The sequence below is a fragment of the Lepisma saccharinum genome, chromosome 7, assembly GCF_977018435.1.
Source record: "Lepisma saccharinum chromosome 7, izLepSacc3.1, whole genome shotgun sequence".
Classification (NCBI taxonomy): domain Eukaryota; kingdom Metazoa; phylum Arthropoda; class Insecta; order Zygentoma; family Lepismatidae; genus Lepisma; species Lepisma saccharinum.
The window spans coordinates 76,163,875-76,185,306 of NC_139235.1; the positions used below are offsets into that span (position 1 = coordinate 76,163,875).

Below are 21,432 nucleotides of genomic sequence, written 5' to 3' on the forward strand. Positions count from 1 at the left end.
ACACTGCCTCAAGACAGTCTCAATCGGCAGCAGTGGAACATTCTACCAAGACGTGCGTGTGTGTCGCGGGAACACAATCTAGTTGTACTTGTTAGTTTGTGTATGTAATCATGTGTATTCTTCAAATATAGCATTTACAAGAAATAACGTCTACTGCATCCGTACAAAAATCAGTATGGTGAAGCAGTTACGGCAATCGCAAACATTTATGGTCCTCCGTGAGGACGGATGCCATTGTGGACGTTATCAAGTGCGTAGTTTGTGATGTGAAACACAGTCATTGCAGTACAGTTATGTGCGTGTCGCTTTAAGAACACATTCGGTACATTCGGTTAGTGTATTACATACAGTGAACAGCAGCATTATTATGTATTACATACATTGAACATAGCAGCATACGTATATTTCTCAATACGGGAACTGAGAAAGTTACATGAACATTTCGGGCGTGGCACATTTCGCGCGCAGTTCATTTCGTCGCGGCCAGCAATTCTTCTCGTGTTGCAGCCACCATCAACAACGGAGCTCCGAGCAGCCTTGTTGATGTCTGGAGTCAGGAGCAGCAATCAGCTGTACAAAGGTCAGTCATTTCTGCTAACACAACACCCACACAAGCTCAATTCCTTCCCTCTTGTTTCTTTCCCTTCCTTTTACAATGAATCAAGAATCACGAAAGAAATTAACACGACAGCGCGAAGTTGTAAAGGGGCAACTTACACGTTTGTTAGAATTCATTCATAACTTTGAGGAAACTCAAAATATTGAGGATTTGAAATGCCGTGCTCTGTATTTATCAGATGTTTGGGCAAAATTCAATGAAGTGCAAACACAGCTGGAACTCGAAGACGACGAGTCAGAAGAACATGAAACTTACCGCATTGAAGTTGAAGAGTTGTACTTTCAAATAAAGGTTCAAATGCAAAACATAATTTCTAAACATGCTGCAATCAATAATCAGGGTCAAGAATCAGCTAATCAGAAATTTACAAATATAGACAACCAGCTCAAGCTACCTTCGATTTCTCTTCCTACTTTTGATGGTAGTTACGACAAATGGTTAGGGTTTTCGGATACATTTGTAGCCTTAGTGCACAATAATGACACCTTATCTGCAATTCAGAAATTCCATTATTTGAAATCAGCTGTTAAGGGTCAGGCACTACGCTTAATCTAGAATTTGCCAATCACTGAAGGCAATTACACAATAGCTTGGGAACAGCTAGTTCAGCGCTATGAACACAAGAAGCTCATAGCGGCAACACACATATAGGAACTCTTGCACATTCACTCAGTTAGTAGGGAAAATGCGTCAGATTTGCGTCACTTCGCAAATACCATTACAAGCAATCTTTCGGCATTAAAGGCATTACAGTTATCGCAACCTTTAGAGGATGTAATATTATTGCAGCACTTCGTATCTCAATTAGACATGCAAACAAGACGTGATTGGGAATTAACTCACACTGCCTTGTTAAGAGTGGCAACTCGCAGTTTTTGTGTTCTTCAGAATTTTCGTGTGATGCTAGAATATTTGAAATGTTTTTCCAGTCTGAAATGCCGTGAGTTGAGATGTTTGTCTTGCCCTTGAACAACCTGCATGATGCACAATAAACGGCACCAGTACTGCACGAATATACCAAATAATTCCGCAAAATTGATTCTCCATTTACAAGTTTACGAAAAAAAATCTTGTCTTACCTGCTATGTGTCTTTGCGATTTAGAAAAATCGTTTTCAGCATTCTGATTAATTCCACGTCTTAGAAGAATGTCAATTGTAGACTCATTCAGACACCACTCGGCAGGATCGTCACTAACGAAGTTTGCACTCTCACTGTCACAATCAGGAACTCCTACGAACTGAGGGGACACTACCTCAGGTGCACTTTCTTCCTCCACTAAACCCACAGTATTTTCGACATTTTGCGTTTCACAGAGTTCACTCGATGTAGCCGCTTCCACTTCAATTTTTGGACTGCTTTCGGAAATCACTTGTTCCTTTCGCATAAAAAACGTGTTCACTGTACCAAGCTTTTTCTGTAAGGTTGCTTCTCTTTCACGCTTTTCGTTTGCAAGTTTACGATAAGTCGTCCCACTTAACTTTGTTCGCTTCATGCTGCCTGCTGCATAAAAAAAAACACCAAATCGCAAACGCACTAGCAACAAACTGAATGCACCAGCCAGAGAATCCAGTAAGACAAAAACTAGTTGCGGTCCACGCGAAAGCTGCACTCACTCACTCACTTATCAGCAGTGTTTATGTGTTTATTTTTTTTTATGACTAGCATTGTTACAGATGCGAGTTTCAAACAATCAATCTTCTTTCCTGCCTGGCCATTAACAAACGCTTAGTGGAAGATCGAGGGGTATGTATTTACAAAAACAAATCAACAAAGGCTGGGCGGCTTGCATTGTCATTGTAAGCGATAAAAGTCACAGCACGGGTTAAAAACAAATTGATTGGCGCCTGAAGGAGGCAGAGCAACGAAACATTTCTTGATAAAACATAAATCCGATACATCAAGGTTTCTTTCGTATGAAGCGAAAGTGTTGCAAACCGTTGATTTGAAACATTGCTTTCATAGGTCTAAATTGTCACTGTGTACGTAAGACAATTTTTATTATTCTTGATATTCTGGAAAATTTGCCGCCCCGAAGAGTTGCCGCCGCTAGGCACGTGCCTAGTAGGCCTAGTTGGTAATCCGCCACTGCACACATCGCATGTTCTACTTTCAACTGCTTTGGTACAAGTGAAGGATAAGGACGGAAGATTGGTCACATGTCGTGCCTTACTAGATAATGCAAGTCAATCAAACATCGTAACGGAGGAAACCGTACAAACACTGCGTCTCAAGAAACAAAGGGCGTACATTCCAATTCATGGGATAAATAACTCAAAGTCGGAAACTCGCTTCAGTGTGAATGTGAACATTTCATCACTCGCGAATGACTTCTCAACTACAATCTCTTGTTCAGTTCTGCCAAAAATCACTGGAGATATGCCTGCAGAGCACATAAATTACGATACATGGAATATTCCAACGAACATCGTACTGGCAGACCCCACATTAAATAAACCTGGCAAGATAGACATTCTTTTGGGCGCAGGGCTTTTCTACTCCATACTGAAGCCAGAACGTCTAAGTAGAGAAGGCAATTACCCTGTTCTGCAAGATTCGTATCTTGGATGTATACTGGGTGGATCCATGCCTCAAGAATGCAACTCATCAATTACTGCATGTTTTGCAAGAACAGATGACAGTTTGGAAAAACAACTTACACGCTTCTGGGAGTTGGAAGGAATAGAGTCACCACACAGATCTAAGGAAGAAGAGTTATGTGAAGAGAACTTTAAATTAAATACAACGCGATCCGAATCAGGTCGTTTCATAGTACGTCTACCTAAACGCCCAAATCATCCACAATTAGGAGATTCAACTCAGCAAGCCATGAGTAGACTGGAACAACTGGAGAGAAGATTGAAGAGGCAGCCAGCTCTGAAAGAAGATTACAATAACTTCATGAAGGAATACGAGAATTTAGGACACATGAGAAAGTTAGAATCAGACACAGTCAAGAATGACACACAAGTATTCTACATGCCTCATCATCCAGTATTCAAGCCAGACTGCAGCACAACGAAGACCAGAGTTGTCTATGATGCCAGCGCCAAAACTACATCTGGAAACTCACTTAACGACATTTTACTAGGAGGTCCAATTCTGCAACAAGATTTGTACTCCATCATTCTACGATTTCGCACACACAGCATAGCATTTACGGCAGACACGGAGAAAATGTTCCGCCAAATTATGGTGCATGAAGACGACTTACCATTGCAGAGAATATTCTGGAGATACTCATCAGACAGCCCAGCAGACACTTATGAACTTTTAACGGTGACTTATGGCACAAAACCAGCTTCATTCCTCGCAACAGCGTGTACACAAATGCTAGCCGAACTGCAACAACACGTGTATCAGAATGGAGCAAGAGCTGTAAGGGAAGATATGTACGTACATGGATGATTGTTTATCAGGCAGCGACAGTGTAGATGATGCACTGAAATTACAACAAGAATTAATCCATCTTCTACGAAGTGGCGGTTTCAATCTTCGAAAATGGTGTAACCATCCTGCACTTTTAGAGGCAGTACCTCATAGCCACAGAGAAGTGCAGTTACCACTTCAGTTAGATAAGGATAAAGGTGTCAAAACTCTTGGTCTACTCTGGGATCCAGGCACAGACAAATTCTTAATCGCCAGCAAGGCAGCATCAACATCTGCCCACGCAGCAGAAATAAGCAAAAGAAGAGTAACGTCAATAATCGCTTCAATATTCGATCCTCTTGGATTGGTCAGTCCTGTAGTCATCAGTTTCAAGGCATTTCTACAACAGTTGTGGTTTCAACGCATCGATTGGGACGAGAGCTTACCACCGACTATATTGCAGCAATGGTTTCAGTTGTATAGAAACCTACCACGCATCAATGATATACGAGTCAGTAGATTCATCTTGATTGAAGGAAAAATCAATGACATACAGCTTCATGGGTTCTGCGATGCCAGTACAAGGGCTTACGGTGCAGCAATCTACGTTAGGTCAACAAACAGAAGTGGTGATGTTGCAGTTAAACTTCTTTGCGCCAAATCAAGAGTGGCTCCAGTAAAACAGGTTACACTTCCACGTCTGGAACTATGTGGAGCAGTTTTACTTGCCAAATTAATGAAGAAAGTATTAGCGGTACTCAATCTTGCAATCAGTCAAGTATATTTTTGGACAGATTCGAAGATAGTCCTAGCATGGCTGTCATCGCCGCCAAACAAGTGGAAAACTTTTATCGCCAACAGGGTGGCACAAGTTCAAGATTCAACAAGTCCTTCACAATGGAGACACGTGTCATCACATGACAATCCTGCGGACCTTGTATCTCGAGGTGTAGAACCGGCCACATTGCAAGACAATACACTGTGGTGGAATGGACCCACATTCTTGAGTGAAGAATCATCTTCATGGCCAAATTCTTCGTCACACGCAGAGAAAGAAGAAGTTACGGAAGAAAGAAAGGGGGTCACATCACTAGTCATTCAAGTTCCATCGACGACCTTCATCCACAAATTTTCGTCATTATCGAAACTAGTTAGAGTGATTGTCTATTGCCAGCGTTTCATTCACAACACAAAGAATCGTGAGAACAAGAAAACAGAGCATCTAACAGCAAACGATTTGAGACTCAGCCTGGCAGCAATAATCAAGGCAACACAACAAGATGTTTTCAGAGAAGCATTCCAGGATCTTCAACGCAATGGACAAGTGGCAAGGGATAGTCCATTAAGAAGTCTCTATCCATTCAAAGACGAAAACAACATGCTTAGAGTAGGTGGGAGACTACAAAATGCTCAAATACCCTATGAGAGCAAACACCAACTCATATTGCCATCAGATCATCATTTAACAAGGCTCATTATACTAGCAGAGCATCAGAGATTACTTCACGCGGGCTCTCAGCTACTGTTGGCCTCACTTCGCCAAAAATACTGGATTCCGAGAGCAAGACAAGTTATCAGGAAGGTTATACATAATTGTTTACCTTGCTTCAAGCTAAAATCATCTGTGTCAGAGCAACTAATGGGTCAACTACCATCAACAAGACTTCAACCAGGTAGAGCATTCCTCAATGCAGGAGTGGATTATGCTGGTCCATTTAATGTGAAATCAGGAAATGCAAGAATCAAGATTTCGAGAAAATGTTGTGTAGCAGTCTTCGTCTGTCTCACTACAAAGGCTATACATCTAGAATTAGTCTCAGATCTAACATAATCTGCCTTTATCGCAGCTCTAAGGAGATTTACTTCAAGAAGGGGAAAATGTAGAAATTTATACAGCGAAAATGGAACAAACTTCGTTGGAGCTTACAGAGAACTACAACAATTGCGTCAGCTGTTTGAGTCTCAAGAATTCAAGACTGAAATACACAAGTATGCAGCATCAGAAGAATTCATATGGCATTTCATACCTCCACATGCGCCCCATTTCAATGGCCTGCAGGAAGCAGCGGTAAAATCAATGAAATACCACTTAAGAAGAGCAGCTGGAAATCAGCACCTCACATTTGAAGAACTTTCAACTTTGCTTTGTCAAATCGAAGCCTGTTTAAATTCACGTCCTATCACTGCTATGTCCAATGACCCTACTGACAATAGTTATCTCAACCCAGGTCATTTCCTAATAGGTAGTCCTCTAACATCTTTTCCCGAGCTTGATGTGACACATATAGCAGAAAATCGTCTGGATCGGTGGCAACGGATTCAACGGATCTACCAACACATCTGGCAGCGGTGGTCCAGGGGCTATCTCAACAACTTGCAGCAGAGAACCAAATGGACAACAACCAAACCCAATCTCCGACCAGGAATGTTGGTGCTAATGAAGGAAGACCATGTTCCACCCCTCACATGGAGGACTGGAGTCATCGAAGAGGTCTACACAGGATCTGATAAACTTGTGAGAGTAGTGAACGTTCGCACTGCTCAGGGTACATTTAAAAGACCAATTCATAAACTCATCCCTTTTCCAACAGAGAAATAATTTGTTGTAGTGTTTTATGTTGATTTAGTAAATCAAGGAGGGGGAGAATGTTCAGGTTTTAATCATTAATCAGTGTATTTTAGTGGGACGTGTAGCACGCCAGTGAAGCAGCGTGTAAAGTTGGCAACACTGCCTCAAGACAGTCTCAGTCGGCAGCAGTGGAACATTCTTCCAAGACGTGCGTGTGTGTCGCGGGAACACAATCTAGTTGTACTTGTTAGTTTGTGTATGTAATCATGTGTATTCTTCAAATATAGCATTTACAAGAAATAACGTCTACTGCATCCGTACAAAAATCAGTATGGTGAAACAGTTACGGCAATCGCAAACAAAGCTAGTAAACGTAGAGGTGGAACCGTTAACGTTCACAGAAAACATTTAAACTAAAAGCATACGCCTCACAGGGACATTCCGCTTAACTGTTTCATCCGAATAAAAAGAATATAGCGACCACGCAAGATCTAATAATAATTGAATGGCGACCAAGCAGGGTCGTTACAGTTTTGTATATCGGAGACACATTTCTTCATTTTTAGAGAAGAAACTACTTACGGAAATGAGTTTCTCTAAGGTTTCCAACGTTCGTCGAGGTATTTTCTTTCATCGTGGAATATATATTTGACCGCAAAATCATGTATTTTTCAAGAGAAATATCTCACCGACGCACAATTGCCATTAGTGTTGCCCACGAGACGAGACTTTGGCCTGTCTCGTCTCGTGGAAATGCTGTCTCGTCTCGAAAATATTCGTTTGTCTTATGACACATGGTCAATCTCTTCTCGTCTCGAATTTTTAAAAGCCTGTCCCGTCTCGTCCCGTGGGCAACACTAATTGCCATTCCTTTCATTTGCTTCCCCTACGTGAAACGGATGCTGCGTATGTTTGATGACGTAACCCGCTGTCAGTGTTTCCAACCCCTTTTCTTATAACTATGCTTGCCTAACCTAACTTAACCTTATCGGAAATGGTTCGTGGAGCTAACCGTCAGCTACCCTTGCATAATGTACAATTTGAACACGTGACGAACATGATAGTAGGTATTTTTCGGTGAAGGTTGGAAACGCTACATACCCACAAATTTCAAGTTGTGGCTGCCATATTGTGTGTTGCGGAAGAGAAAATAGGAATAAAAAAATTACTATCTACGTAAAAAATTGTGTTTGTTTTCGTGTAAAAAGCATAATGGCGAACCATGCGAAAAACAAAATATCCGATTTTAATGTGTCTCCGATGTATGAAACTGGTACCAACAAATCTTTCTGCTCGATGCTTCCACAATTTATGAATAACGTTGAGTCGTTTACTGTTAATTATGTTATTTGAAGTCATACATGTTGGTTGGTTGGTGATGCTGTATTTCTTGCAGTCTTCTTCACGTGCCTTAGGGAAGAATTTATCACTAGCAAAGAATTTAACAATTCTGGTCCCATTTTATTTCTCTTTTTTGTTTTTGTATCACTTAACATTGAAAATAGTCTTTCCGTTTCCACGTTAGCACTATTTTCGCGAGAGTGGAAAATGTTTTCAAAAGAGAACTTGCCTTCGAAGTTCTTGGTAACCGATAACATGTTCCAAAATTCTGATGGATATTTGTTAGTCGTGTTTTCTCCTCCTCGCTAAAGTATCCAGCACAGATTAGAAATAGGTTATACAGGTGGGAATGTTCCTATACCTCCCGTGGAAATCATTTGTCGTCTGCTAGCGTGCTTCTTCCGCCTGTCGCTGTAGCGCTAGTATCGTCGGGAGCGTGACGTCACATGGTTTCGTCATGTCGTTACCATGGCAACGCACAGCATTCTCGGAACCACCGTTCGTCTGCTTTTGGAACCACCAATCGTATGCTTTGAGTTTCCATTTTCGCAAAGAAAGCCTTTTTCGTTCGTAGAAAAACACCAATATTTTATCTTTTAGACAAATAAATGTATTTTTATTAACTAATTAGAATTTCGTGAAAAGTAATAAGAATAATCTTTTGTCTTCAATGAGTTCCGAAAAGACATTTTTAGGCAAAAACAAATAGCTAAATTTCTCCGAAATATTCTGATCATAATGCATATCAGATTTTCTTTTTCCGCACGAGAAACATTCTACATGAAGAAAATACTTACACATACACCAAGGTAAGGGTTGCCATATTTCTCTCTTTGCCAAAAATATGTGTTAATTATTGCATAATCACCATAAATTCAAATTTAAGCAATTTTTGTTTTAGGGAGCAGCACTATTTTTGGGGAAAATGTGCCTTGTTTGCCCCCCCTGGAAAAAAATACCTTCCTTGCCCCTCCCTGGAAAAAATCCTGCGGACGTCCATGATCCAGCTCATTCCAAACTGAGCGCGAAGAAAGTGCTACTGACTGGCGAGTAAGCTTTGCACCTTTGCACAATAAAATGTTATTTTCCAAGATTGAAAAAAAGTCCCTACGTTTTCCCTCATTTGGCAAAATCTGTCCGTACGTCCCTACGCGGACGAAATATAGTGAAAAGTCCCTATGCGTAGGGACATATCCCTACGGTTGGGATCACTGTTACAGACTACAGACACCGATCTGGATCTACGGTAGAGCTGGACCTATAGTTTAAAACAGACAGAACCTCTGTTCAATGCACGGATTACAATGTAATGTGCGTAATGTGCCTCCACCCGGCAGTAATTTACGCACCCCCAACTCTCCCCAAAAGGTCAAAATTTACTCAACGCCCCCTACAATTTTTCACAGGCCCAACTTATGGTCATTTTGGCTTAAAATTTACCCTTACAGCCGCCTAAATTTGGACTTGCACCCCAAAAATGGGAAATTCTGAATAATCCGATAAAGGATTAAACCCTTGAACTTATTTGTATCCACCGGATTTCGAGCCGGGATCTCGCCTCTGGAATATTCGGAGACACCGGTCGAAGTGGTCGAACCGAACCCGCTTCGAGACCCTTTGAGCTTGGAACTGGGGGAAAAGCTCAAGGCCGAATTTAAGGGGGAGTGGAGGCATTCAGAAGGGGAGGCTGACAATGTACGGGGCCAGAATTTTACTTCGGGAGGGGCTTATCAGCAGCCGCCATCTAAAGGTGAAAAAGGGGGGCTAGAAGCCGAATTTCTCAGTATATTACAAATTACCTACTATGCAAGATGTTTAATCCTGATGAAGAAGTAAAATTAATTACCACTATACACTATTTAAATAAGATATTTGTGGGATTTCGTGGGTGGGGGGCTTCTGCCCTTAGCCCTCCCCCTGGCTACGTGCCTGTAACGGGGCCTAGGAGAATCACGGATCACCTCAAGGACGTATTTTCCATGTGTAATTGAATTGGAACCATGGGCGCCGACTTTGGGGAGGCAAGGCATTTTCTGCATATTTTATGTATATTTACATATATAAAGTATTGTTTATGCCGATCTTGCCCCCCATAAACTATTTTAAGTTGACGCCTCTGATTGAAAGTTGCGGCGATTAAAGTGGGGGCAAGGGGGGGCCGTTGCCCCCCTCTTTTCGCCACTTTTGCCCCCGCACTATGCTAAAACTTATCTACAAAGGGAAATATACTGTCTTTTCCCCTCGGTTTTGGAACCCAATCGCCGCCTCCAACTCTAAATTTTCAAATTTCAGTGATTGGGTGCCAAAACTGGGAAGGGGGTGGGGACAGTTCACACTTTCTTGGTAGACAAGAATCCATAGCGTGAGGCCAAAACGTAGGTGGGGAAATGCCCCCTAATCGCCACTAGTGTTGTCCACGGGACGAAACGGGACAGGCTTTTAAAAATTCGAGACGAGACGAGATTGACCATGTGTCATGAGACAAACGAATGTTTTCGAGGCGAGACAGCATTTCCACGAGACAAGACAGGCCAAAGTCTCGTCTCGTTGGTAACACTAATCGCCACTACTGGAGAGGTCAGTTCATAGTCGAGAGCCTCCTCGATAGATAGTGGTAACGACGTCGCTTTGTAATCAAGAGATTCCGGGTTTGATACCAGGTAGAAGCACACTTTAAACTGTAGGTTCAGTCCCGATTAGCCTTTGTGCACAAAGTGGACTTAAAAGAAAAATATTCAAACATAGATGATACCAACACGCAACACCCAATTTAAACTTGAACTTGAATATCTGTGAAACACATACATTCGACAGAGAAAATTGGAGGTTAAAGATCGCCCGAGAGTGAAGAAAATACTGGCGAGGAAAATGTGGTACATGAATTTGCTGCGGTCGGAAGAGTACGCATGCATTGGATACGTGGCGGACTCACACACACACACACGCGACCATCACGTCTGTCGTAGATGTTGGTCACACGAAGGCAAACACTTGCGCTGTTACGGAATCCTTATCAAACGCGAGATAAGAGGATTATTTTTTTTTTCCTTTTGAAAGTTGCATTTTCTTCTTGATATCTGCTTCAGAAAGTAGGAAAAGTTCATCAGTAAATTAGTGACAATTATATAATGTGTCGGCTGGTTTTAAGAATAAACTTGTAAAATAATAAACACCATACAATACACATAGCCATTGCTGCACAGTTATTTCATGTGAAAGACATGGGCGGGGTAGTGGGATTTTGGTAGATGATGTCATTAACTCAGTTTTCATCGTCTGAGCTCCGAGATTATTTTTCTATGCTTTCGCGTACCGACCGTTCTTCTTTATTAGAAAATCTGAGTCAGTGGGTGACAGCCTCACAATATTCCTCCAAAGCACGCCACTGCTCCTTTGTTACTTACTTACTTGAATTGGTTTATTTTACTTCGCTCTTCCGCCACTTTCGGCTAATTGCGAAGATGAGAATGAGTGATGACATGATGAAATTGATGAAGGGACACTCACAAACATCCATGCCCAGGCCAGGATTCGAACCCAGGACCCCTGGCGTCGTCGTTTGTGTCGTGTCCCATTCAGTAGGAAACCCTTTATTGCGTCTCATTTTATAATTGTCGTATTCATAACTTCCTTCATTCCATAGACATTTCGTAATTTTGTGACCCGGAATAGTTTCAGACTGCTCATTATACAGGGTGCGCTCAAATTATTGGTCGATTTTGTAAGAGCATATTTTCACCCATACAGAACAGAAATACATTATAATACCACCATTTGAAAGAGAAATATTTGAAGTTTCACGCAGACCTTAAATGCATTTCATGCGCGCCCAACGTATGGCAGGAAAGATATCCAGGCCATACTCCCATTCTCACCAAACCTTGTCAAGCATGCTTTCTCTGATGTTTGTTTCCGATGGCGGTTTCCCCGGTCACCAGACCTCACAGTGTGCGATTTCTTCTTGTGGGGTTTCGTCAAATACAATGTTTACGTTCCTCAACTTCCACAGACACTGCCAGATTTGCGAAGGTGCATCGAGAAGGTTTGGCGAGATTGGGAGTACCGCGTGGGCATCTGCCCTGCCGTATTTTAGGTGCACATCGAATGCATTTAAGGTCTGTGCAACTGCAAATATCCATCTCTCAAATGGTGGTTGTATCATGTAGTTCTTTTCAGTATTGGTGAAAATATGGTCTTACAAAATGGACCAATAATTTTTGCTCGCCCTGTATAATGAGCAGTCTGCAACAATTCCGGGTCACAAAATTACAAAGTGTGTGGAATAAAGGAAGTTATGAATACTACAATTATAAAATGAGACGCCATAAAGGGTATCCTACTGAATAGGACACGATAACAAGGGATGGCGCCAGGTTCGAATCCCGGCCTGGGAATGGGTGTTCTTTGGGAGTGTCCCTTTGTGAGCGCCGAGGTAGAAAGGAAAATTAAGCTGGGGTAGATGAGTGTGTTTGAAAGGGGTAAATGTCGCATTTATGAATAATTTAAGAGGGGAGCAAGGAAAAAATTGAGATGTTGGGGGTGGGTGGATAAATCACTCACAAAGCATGTAAAGTAACCGGGAAGATAATAGAATGAGATTTAAAGTATGTTAAATATACACAATTTAAAATTCATCATTAACACGACATGTATATTGAGACAACCAAGTATTACAATATTAAGATCAAATTTAAAATAACAGTGATTTTCTGAATTGAATTCAAGGTCAATTTCCACAATTTCATTGCTCTTGACGACAATTTTGATGAATTTTTTCCTTCAGACAACGACAGTCTTCAAACAACATTGTCAATTTTCTCAACCTGAAGCTCAAAGTCATAGCATCTCCTAATTCTGCATACTCCTTGTACATCTGTTTCATTCCTTTTATCTTCTCTAGCACTTTCTCAATGTCCTTTTGAATCTTTTCCTTTGATGCCAGTACACGGTCCAATTCCCCTTGGAGAGCACATCTCTCACACTTGAAGAACTGTGCTTCACTCTCTTTCATTTTCAGTTTCCGAAATTCTGACTCCAGCTGACAAGAAGCCTGGACTTTTCTCGTTAGACCATCCCGCTCTTCCTTAACGGCATCATATTTATTTGACATTTCTTTGAGATCATCATAAATCACTGTTAATCGTTCTAGAGCAGCAAACTTTTCCTTCAAACGATCTCTTTCCGTTTCCACACTTTTCAGTTTCGCAATGTCATCCTTGAGTGTTATGATTTCTTCCTCGAGGTAATGAATCTGTGTTTCTTTCTCTTGCAATCGCCTTGATTCCATCTCAAGCTGAAGAATTCTTGTTTCAGCCAAGCACTTCTCTTGTTTGAGCTGTCTGGTATGGGCCAACCATTGCTCTAGATCCTTCTGCAACTCTCCCACGATTCCATCAGAGGTGTATGGGGAACCACAGGAAGCACACGGTGAGCAAGACGATGGTAGGAGTTTGCAAGGTTGGTGATGAAACGGAATACATGGAGTAGAAACTGCACATTGTGGAGAAGACCCTTGTGATGAAGACCACTTTGAAGATGAACATTGAAAGTGCGACTGGGAACTCACAACAGGAGTACATTTTGAAACTGTTTCACAGAAGCGAAGTCGTGTGTTTGCTGAACATAGTGAAGAACATTTGGGCCAAGTGGGACAAAGTCTCTTCTTATCTTCATCTTCCAATTTATAAGGTTCTAAGCTACTATCTAGAATATTTAATCTGGATTTCAAAGTTTCGTAGTTCTTCTCTATTGCTCCATATTTTTGAGAGAGATCATCTAAATTTTTCAGGAGCTTGAAAACATCAGGTTTGTGTTTACTTAGAGCAGTGGGATAGGATTTCTCGTTGCTCATTGTGGAGGATCGACACCATGCCTTACAGGAAATTTACTGAAAGTAAGTTCTAATGAATTCTCACTAGATAAACACGCATCATTTTCTTCCTACCTCCATACTGAATTTCCAAGAGTTACCACAAATTTTGGACCTCATGGTTGAAAAATTAACATTCTGAAAACGTATTCCTTTCCTGGACGTGTTCATTTTTATGTTTTTTGTTGCATTGCACTGCCCTGACAGCAAAATTCACTCTTTTCTAATAACCTTGACTCTTTCGGCCCACTCTCAATACAAATTGACTAGATTTAAAAAAAAAAAAGAGTTTTGGTCATAGATGGTGAAAATCACTTTCATTGGTTGCCGCTCTGTGCCACATTTGCGTCACAGTGATAATGAACAGGAAACTTGAGTTAAGGACTTTGGAGAAAAGAGGCATTTGAACTGAACACTTTCGTCAGTAAGTGATTAAGATTCTAATCGATGCCATTATGTTAGTAAATATTTTGTTTTAATAAAAGTATTTCTGTCTGGTAAAATTCCGTAGCCTCTATTAACTGTCATGACCACGATACACGTTAACTAACTACAGTTTTGAGTTATTCACTATATTCTAACTTATTTCTAACTATTGTAAGTCTCCCAAGAAGTGATCAAATTCTTTCACATTTCTTCCTAACCACTATTTGAAAGCATTCAATTCTACAATGACCAAACTAGTGGCGTATTTGCTACTTTACCGGTAGAGCTAAGGTTGTTACCGCTATTGTGTTCATTATTTTGAGGAAACCGATCATGATTTAGCACACATTCATTAAATGTGTCCATGTAGGTGGAACTGAAGCTCGACAGTCCCCTTTAAATACACTAAGAAATCACTTGCACAACAACTGAACCGAACTGAAATTGAATAAAAACTGAATTTTTTTTAAAAAAACAAGATTGAACAAAAACATTTAAATAAATACAAATTTCCATTAAAATGTTGTTAAATTAGTACTCTCATATTTTAAATATTCTATGTATTTTCATTCGTTTAATGCATGGACCTCTAATTAGAGGTCTATGGTATAATGCTATACACGTCAAAGTTCGTTGCAGTGTTCGTCGATGACACAATCAGCTAAATAATTCAGTCTAATAAGTGATTATTCTTAATATTTTGATTAATCCAAGGTTATAAGTATAGGATTAGCCTTTGTTATTGGAAAATGTATCGAATGGTGAAGTGTTACATAAGATTTTGTCGACAGATGCCAATTCGAAGATGCCCTATGCGATGTTCAGAATTTGAATTTCTTCAAGATAATTTTTTCCACAATACAAAATGGTTGTTTGTTAAAGGAATCGAAGTGAAAATGCCTTCCTTGTCACCAACAATGACCGAAGGTAAGATCAGCAAATGGCTGAAGAAAGAAGGTGATTCCGTTAATCCAGGAGATGTTTTGTGTGAAGTTGAAACAGACAAAGCAGTTGTAGCATTTGAAACCGAAGAAGAAGGAATTCTTGCTAAAATTTTGATGCCAGAAGAAGGTAGTGCTATAGAGGTTGGAACATTAATTGCACTTATGGTGGAAAAGGGTGAAGATTGGAAGTCAGTTGAAGTTCCTAAAGCTGCTGGTATGAGTGCAAGCTCTGGAAAAGAACCTGCTGACAAAGGATCAAGTACTCCTTCGGTAGTCTCTGGATCGAAGGAGACCCATATCCTTGGAGGACCAGCTGTTAAGACTTTGATTGAAAAGTATGGTATTACAGCTTCGCTTTTGAAAGGGACTGGAGCACGAGGAAGAATACTGAAGGAAGATGTATTGATGTACATTAAGGAGCACAATATTAATCCTGTACCACAACATCAGGTAGCTTTACCGGAGAAAAGAGTTGAAGCAACCGCGAAACCAGCAACGCCACGAGCTCAAACTCAAGTAGAAGGCGCAAAATACACAGATACCGAGGTTACTGACAAGCGAAGAGCTCTTGCTAGTGTGCTAAATAAGAAAGATATGCCACACGAGTATCTTACAATTACCATGAACATGAAAAATATAGTTATTTTGAGGAAAAAGTGGCAAGATGAGGATGACTCAAAAGTGTCAATTAACGATTGCATCGTTAAAGCATGCGGTGTAGCGTTAGAGCGATATCCGCAGCTGAATGCTGTTTGGATAGATAAGCAGTGCGTTCAAGCGCCACATGTCAACATATCTATAGCGGTAGCTACAGATTCTGGTCTTGTTACACCGGTGGTGAAGAATATTTCTCATAAACGCATCGAGGACATATCGAAAGAAATAAGAGAACTAGTAACTAAAGCAAGAGACGAGAGCTTGAACCAAGAGGAATGTTCAGGAGCAACATTTACTATAACAAACTTAGGAATGTATGGCATCAAAGAGTTTACCGCTGTTATTTATTATCCTCAGTGTGCCATATTAGCTGTTGGGTCGGGCAGGATCATTATCGACGAGGATGGAGAGCTCTCGACTAAAATGAGAGCAACTTTGTGTTACGATCGAAGTGCAGTGGACATAGAAGTAAGTGCTGCCTTTCTACGTAAGCTAAAGGACCTCGTAGAAGTTCCAGAACAAATTCTGCTTGGCAACTATGAATCTTTCAAAGATACAAAACACTTGTAATTCTGCAGTCCTGTAATATATGCCTAATATGTTAGCCTACAATTTGATGCTTGGAGTCTAAATATAATATTATATAAACTATGTACTATCTAGTTCTTGTGTAGTTTTATATTGCCCTAATGTTTTTACTCTTTTTACCTGCACTTTTGTTCTTATTATTTTTATTTAGCGTCTCTCTTCTGCCACTTTTGGCTAATCGCGAAGATGACGAGGGATGATTTGATAAAATTGATGAAAGAACACTCACAAAGAACAACCATGTCCAGTCCGGGACTTAACTATGTCGACCGAGTTGACATCCGTGGCGAAATGGTTATCAAAGCGGACTACGACGCCAGAGGTCCCGGGTTCGAATCCCGGCATTGACTTGGATGTTCTTAGTGAGTGTCCCTTCATCAATTTTATCAAATCATCACTCGGCCTCATCTTCGCGATTAGTTTGGTGCGTGAACTCAGTTTCTGCTCCAATTTTAATTATTTAATACACCATACAAAGGTCCATTCTTTGTTACATTAATTCTTGTAAACAATAGATGAAGAGAAAACAGAACTTCTTGCACTAAATTTGTCTCCACTCGGTGCGCCGTCCGGAAATTTAGAAAGTTATATATTTCGGTCAGTGCTATTCGTTTAAGATGTAAATGAGAACCTAATTTCCTGAAATGACGGACGTGATAGATCTTGTATTCATATATTTCCTTAGGATGCAATAATAATAATTCGCTCTTTCCCCTGGCGATACGCAACGGTATGCCGCACCTGCATCTTTTTATAGGGGAGAATAAAACTATTTTCTTAACGAAAGAAATGTGTGTGTGTGTATTTGGATGCACGATTATTTATGAACGTACCACAATATTTGGAGTAGTTCTTATGATGAGTACCAAACTTTCCTTCCCAGATAAAACACTGATAATAATAATAATAATAATAATAATAATAATAATAATAATACTTATTTAGGTGATAAGCACGATTTGACAATCAGGTTCATAACAATGCCAAAATAGGCAATAATAATAATATATTTTTTTAAAAAAATTATTTTAAAATTTTGGGTGCGTCAGCACTTAGGCTATTTTGCACCCGTCATATTATACGGGGTCCAGCCCTTTACCGTTACAAAGAACGTTGCATAAGTAAAAGCTTAAAATCTTCTGACTTCCGTTAAAGGCTGAGGCTGTAAGAGAGCACGCAGCACACATAAGGGCAAAAACAGGACAACACACACAAAATTATACTGGCCATAGTGCCAGTCGCCAGAGCCTCGTTCGTGTGCAAAATGCAGTGGAAGTGAAGTTGACAATTGGGTGTACTACGTTGAAAATCACCCCTTACACCCCAATAATAATAATACTAGTAAATACCATTATTATTATTATTATTATTATTATTATTATTATTATTATTATTATTAGTAGTAGTAGTAGTAGTAGTAGTAGGCGTAGTAGTAGTAGTAGTAGTCGTAGTAGTAGTACTGGTGGTGGTGGTACTCTTGTCTTATACGCTCTTGGTTAGTGTTCAGCAGTGGCGATGCTACATAAAGGGCAACTAGGGCACTGCCCCACAACAATTTTAACATAAAAAGTTCATCTGAAGAGACGATCGGTATATACGCGTAAATATTTTTTTGTTTTTTCCCTCAACCCCTACGTTGCTGCAACCAGACTTACAGGGCATGCACCCTGTGCGAGGTTAATATATTTCTCCGTCCTGTTGGAGAGAGTCCAATTTCGGCTCTGCCCTGGAGACGTGACGTCACTGACTGATCCAAACATTTACAGCATAGGCAAGGGACGGTCCCCTCACAATGGAAAAGCGCAAAATTCGTAGCCGTCTCTGGGCAGTAAACGAGGTGCCCTGCCCATTCATGTTTGCCTCCTTCACCGTTCAGTGTTTCCAACGCTTGGTAGGCAGTTCATTCGTTCTTCCAGCCTGCAGCAATAAAATAGAAAAAAATCCCTCGAATGCTTTTCTTCGCGCTTGTTCCGGCGACCTGAAAAGTTGACAACACTTTTTATTGCACAAACTAGTCCCTCGTATTTTCAAAAAGATCCTCCTTTCCTCTTTTCTTCCCATTGTAATACGGATTTGGATTTGAGTTAGTGTGTGAGTTTGCGTTGCGTTCCGTCTGTGCGTATTGGTCGTTTATGAAATAATTAGTTTTTCGCGATTTTATAGTTACTGTACGTGTTTATTTATTTGTGTAATTGTGTCTGTGTTCCAGCAACTTGACATGCAGAATATCTTCGTAAGTATAAACGAACTTTTTGGGGGTACATGGCCAAAGTAAAGTGTTGTAACTGAACTTAACGCTGCATCATCTTCCTACTTAGTCATTGATATTAGTGGATACTTGGTGAATATGACATTGAATCATGTAGAAACTTTAATATCTACGCCTTTCAATTCATTGACAATGGAAGAGAAACTTCAGTGTAACATTTTCCTAATCATTCCAGTATCTACCCAAAGTTTAGTTACTGCAAGCAACGTCAGTATTCGAGGTTTTTTTTTATTCATGTATTTTTGTTCCATATGTTGCTGATTTTTCGTATTCCTACGTAGTGAGTATTTAATGCTCTTTGGAGAGATATCTTGATCAGAATGTTAATTTACTTACTCCATATCAAGGAACTCCCCTCAAAAACCTTAAAGAGGAATAGAGGCTAACTGCCCCCCTCCCCACCCAAAAGAAAAATGTGCCCTGCCTGACTGAAAAGGCACGCGCCGCCCCTGGTGTTCAGGCTATTGAGTGAAATAAACCACTTTAAGCAGTGATAACAGTCCCCTTGGTCTTTTGATATGAGAAATGGTAATGACATCATCTGATACAAATTTATAGACAGTGAGGTTACTCAAATTTCACAACATTTACCTTGGTTTCGTTGTTCAGTCGTGATGTGAGTTGATTTTATTTGAATTGAAATTTTTGGGTGCGTTAGGCTATTTTGCACCCGTCACACTATATGTCTAGCCCCTTATCATAACATAAATAAAAGCGTGTCTGAAAACTAAAATCCTTACCTTGGTTAAAAGCTGAGGCTATTAAGGGGCACTCAGCACAAATAAGGACAAAACACAGGACAGCACACACACACGCAGTCCTACAAAGATTATACTGGCCGTAAGTCCAGACGCCAGAGCCTCGTTAGTCTGCAAAATGCAATCCAGGGTGTACTACGTGGAAGTGAGGTTGACAATTGGGTGTACTACGTGGAAGATTCACCCCTTACACCCCTGTTCAGTCGTGAGGTTGACCGTGATGGGAAATAAGGATAAAGGAGGATGTAAAAAATATAAGTAACGGAGCAGATGTGACTTTTTGTACTGGCAGAAATCATGAGGGGGTGTGTGATATGAAAAAAGAGATAGAGGAAAGTGTCCATATAGCCTTTTAGCCATCCCAGCATTTGTTTGGAGTTACTGAAGGAAAACCACTGAAAGAAGTCCCCAGTTGTGTTGACGGCCCTCGAGATTTAAACTTGCGAACTCCTGAATACAAGACGAGACCGCCATGTTAGCAAGCAACAGAGACGAGGGAGGGGGGACACCTTTGCCAGTAAACAGCGACGGCGATCGTGGGGGCAGCTGGCGCTCACCTTTTGTTCCTGCTCTATGGCCTTCTTATTTCTAACCTTGTCTTCCAAAGGAAAGTAAACTGTCCTTGTACCTCCAGTTTTAGCACACAATCGCCGCCACTGTTGATAATGCATGTGTAGAATTTTACGAAATGAAAACAATTAAGTTAACAACTTAATTTTATTCTTCATAACTTCATTTCGTGCAGCGCTGAGTAGTTACACAGCACGCTACGACGCCAGGGGTTTCGGGTTCGAATACCGGCCTGGGCATGGATGTTCTTTGTGAGTGTCCCTTAATCAATTTCATCGTCTATCATTCATCCTCATCGCCGCGGGATTCCCCGATGGCGTAGTGGTAATGTCGTCGCCTTGTAATCAAGGGATCTCGGGTAACGGGTTCGATACTAGTTGGAGGCACATAGTAAACTCTCTAGCCTTCTTAAACCTGAAGGTTCATGGCTGCAGCAACACAGGCCTTCCACCTGTCCCTATTCTGAGCAAGATCTATATACTCTTTTCCATCCTTACCGATTTCCTTTAGGTCCATCTCAACATTGTCCCTCCATCTTCGTATTTGCCTTCCTACAGGTCTCTTACCATCAGGTTTCCCAACAGCAATCCTGTAAACTCCTCTTTCCTCTTCCATTCGTGCCACATGGTGTGCCCACCTAAGTCTTCTTGATTTAATTATTCTAATAATATCTGGATATGAATACAAGTTATGTAGTTCTAAATTATGTAACCTTCTCCACTCAACTGTCTGCTCATCCCTTTTAGGTCCAAATATTTTCCTAAGGATCTTATTTTCAAATACTCTCAATTTATGTTCCTCTTTCAATGTAAGGGACCAAGTTTCACATCCATATAATACTACAGGCAAAATTACTGTTTTGTATATTTTAACATTTAGTTTCTTAGATATTAAACGGACTTAAAAACAAAAACTCAAACATAGTCATCGTCGCGATTAGCCAAAAATGGCAGGAAAGCACGCTTAATATAAAAAATACAAACAAATACACATTGATAAAAGTAACATTTTCTCGAAATAGAATTCGGAACACCCCACCGATACTTAGAACAGATCGCACCAGAAAATACACAACCATAACTTCTAATAGTTTTCACTGTACACTTCAATAAAATATCAAGTTTCTTAATTGTAAAATGACATATTTTGCTACCGTGGGCATTTTAGAGCAGATACGAAGAGAATATTTCGGCGGAGGAGGGGGACAGTTATTATATTACAAAATATCACACGCAAAATCCGCATTTGGGATAAAAGTTTCTTTAATAACCCATTTTCTCCCGTCTGCTCTACTTTGGGGGCAGTGGGGCAACCACAGGGAGGAAAGAGGGCATTGTCCCCCAACTTTTGATGGAATTCAGTTCTAGGGGAGCAAACATTGACGGCCAAATGTACCTGCATGGGGCAATTACCGCCCACAACTTCAAATTTTATGCAAATAAAAATACTTTTCG

At 40.6% G+C, this 21,432-nt stretch overlaps 3 protein-coding genes across 3 annotated transcripts in view; all 3 read left to right on the forward strand.

Moving 5' to 3' along the window:
- The first annotated feature begins 2,997 nt into the window (after window positions 1-2,997).
- LOC145990513 (uncharacterized) lies at window positions 2,998-4,026 on the forward strand. Its single transcript, XM_083126208.1, has one exon. The coding sequence runs from the start codon at window positions 2,998-3,000 to the stop codon at window positions 4,024-4,026; it is 1,029 nt and encodes a 342-aa protein (XP_082982334.1).
- Window positions 4,027-4,723: 697 nt separating this feature from the next.
- Window positions 4,724-5,818, forward strand: LOC145990514 (uncharacterized). Its single transcript, XM_083126209.1, has one exon. The coding sequence runs from the start codon at window positions 4,724-4,726 to the stop codon at window positions 5,816-5,818; it is 1,095 nt and encodes a 364-aa protein (XP_082982335.1).
- A 9,002-nt stretch (window positions 5,819-14,820) lies between these two features.
- The window catches only part of LOC145990515 (uncharacterized), a 33,656-nt gene continuing 27,044 nt past the window's right edge, over window positions 14,821-21,432 (forward strand). Inside the window, exon 1 of the mRNA XM_083126210.1 lies at window positions 14,821-16,359. Within this exon, the coding sequence (XP_082982336.1) occupies window positions 14,942-16,359 (1,418 nt within the window). The 5' untranslated portion in view covers window positions 14,821-14,941. The remainder of the gene's footprint in view (window positions 16,360-21,432) is intronic.

Coding starts and splice junctions, on each gene's coding strand:
- LOC145990514 (XM_083126209.1), top strand. CDS start 4,724: ATGAAGAAAGTATTAGCGGTACTCAATCTTGCAATCAGTCAAGTATAT.
- LOC145990513 (XM_083126208.1), top strand. CDS start 2,998: ATGCCTGCAGAGCACATAAATTACGATACATGGAATATTCCAACGAAC.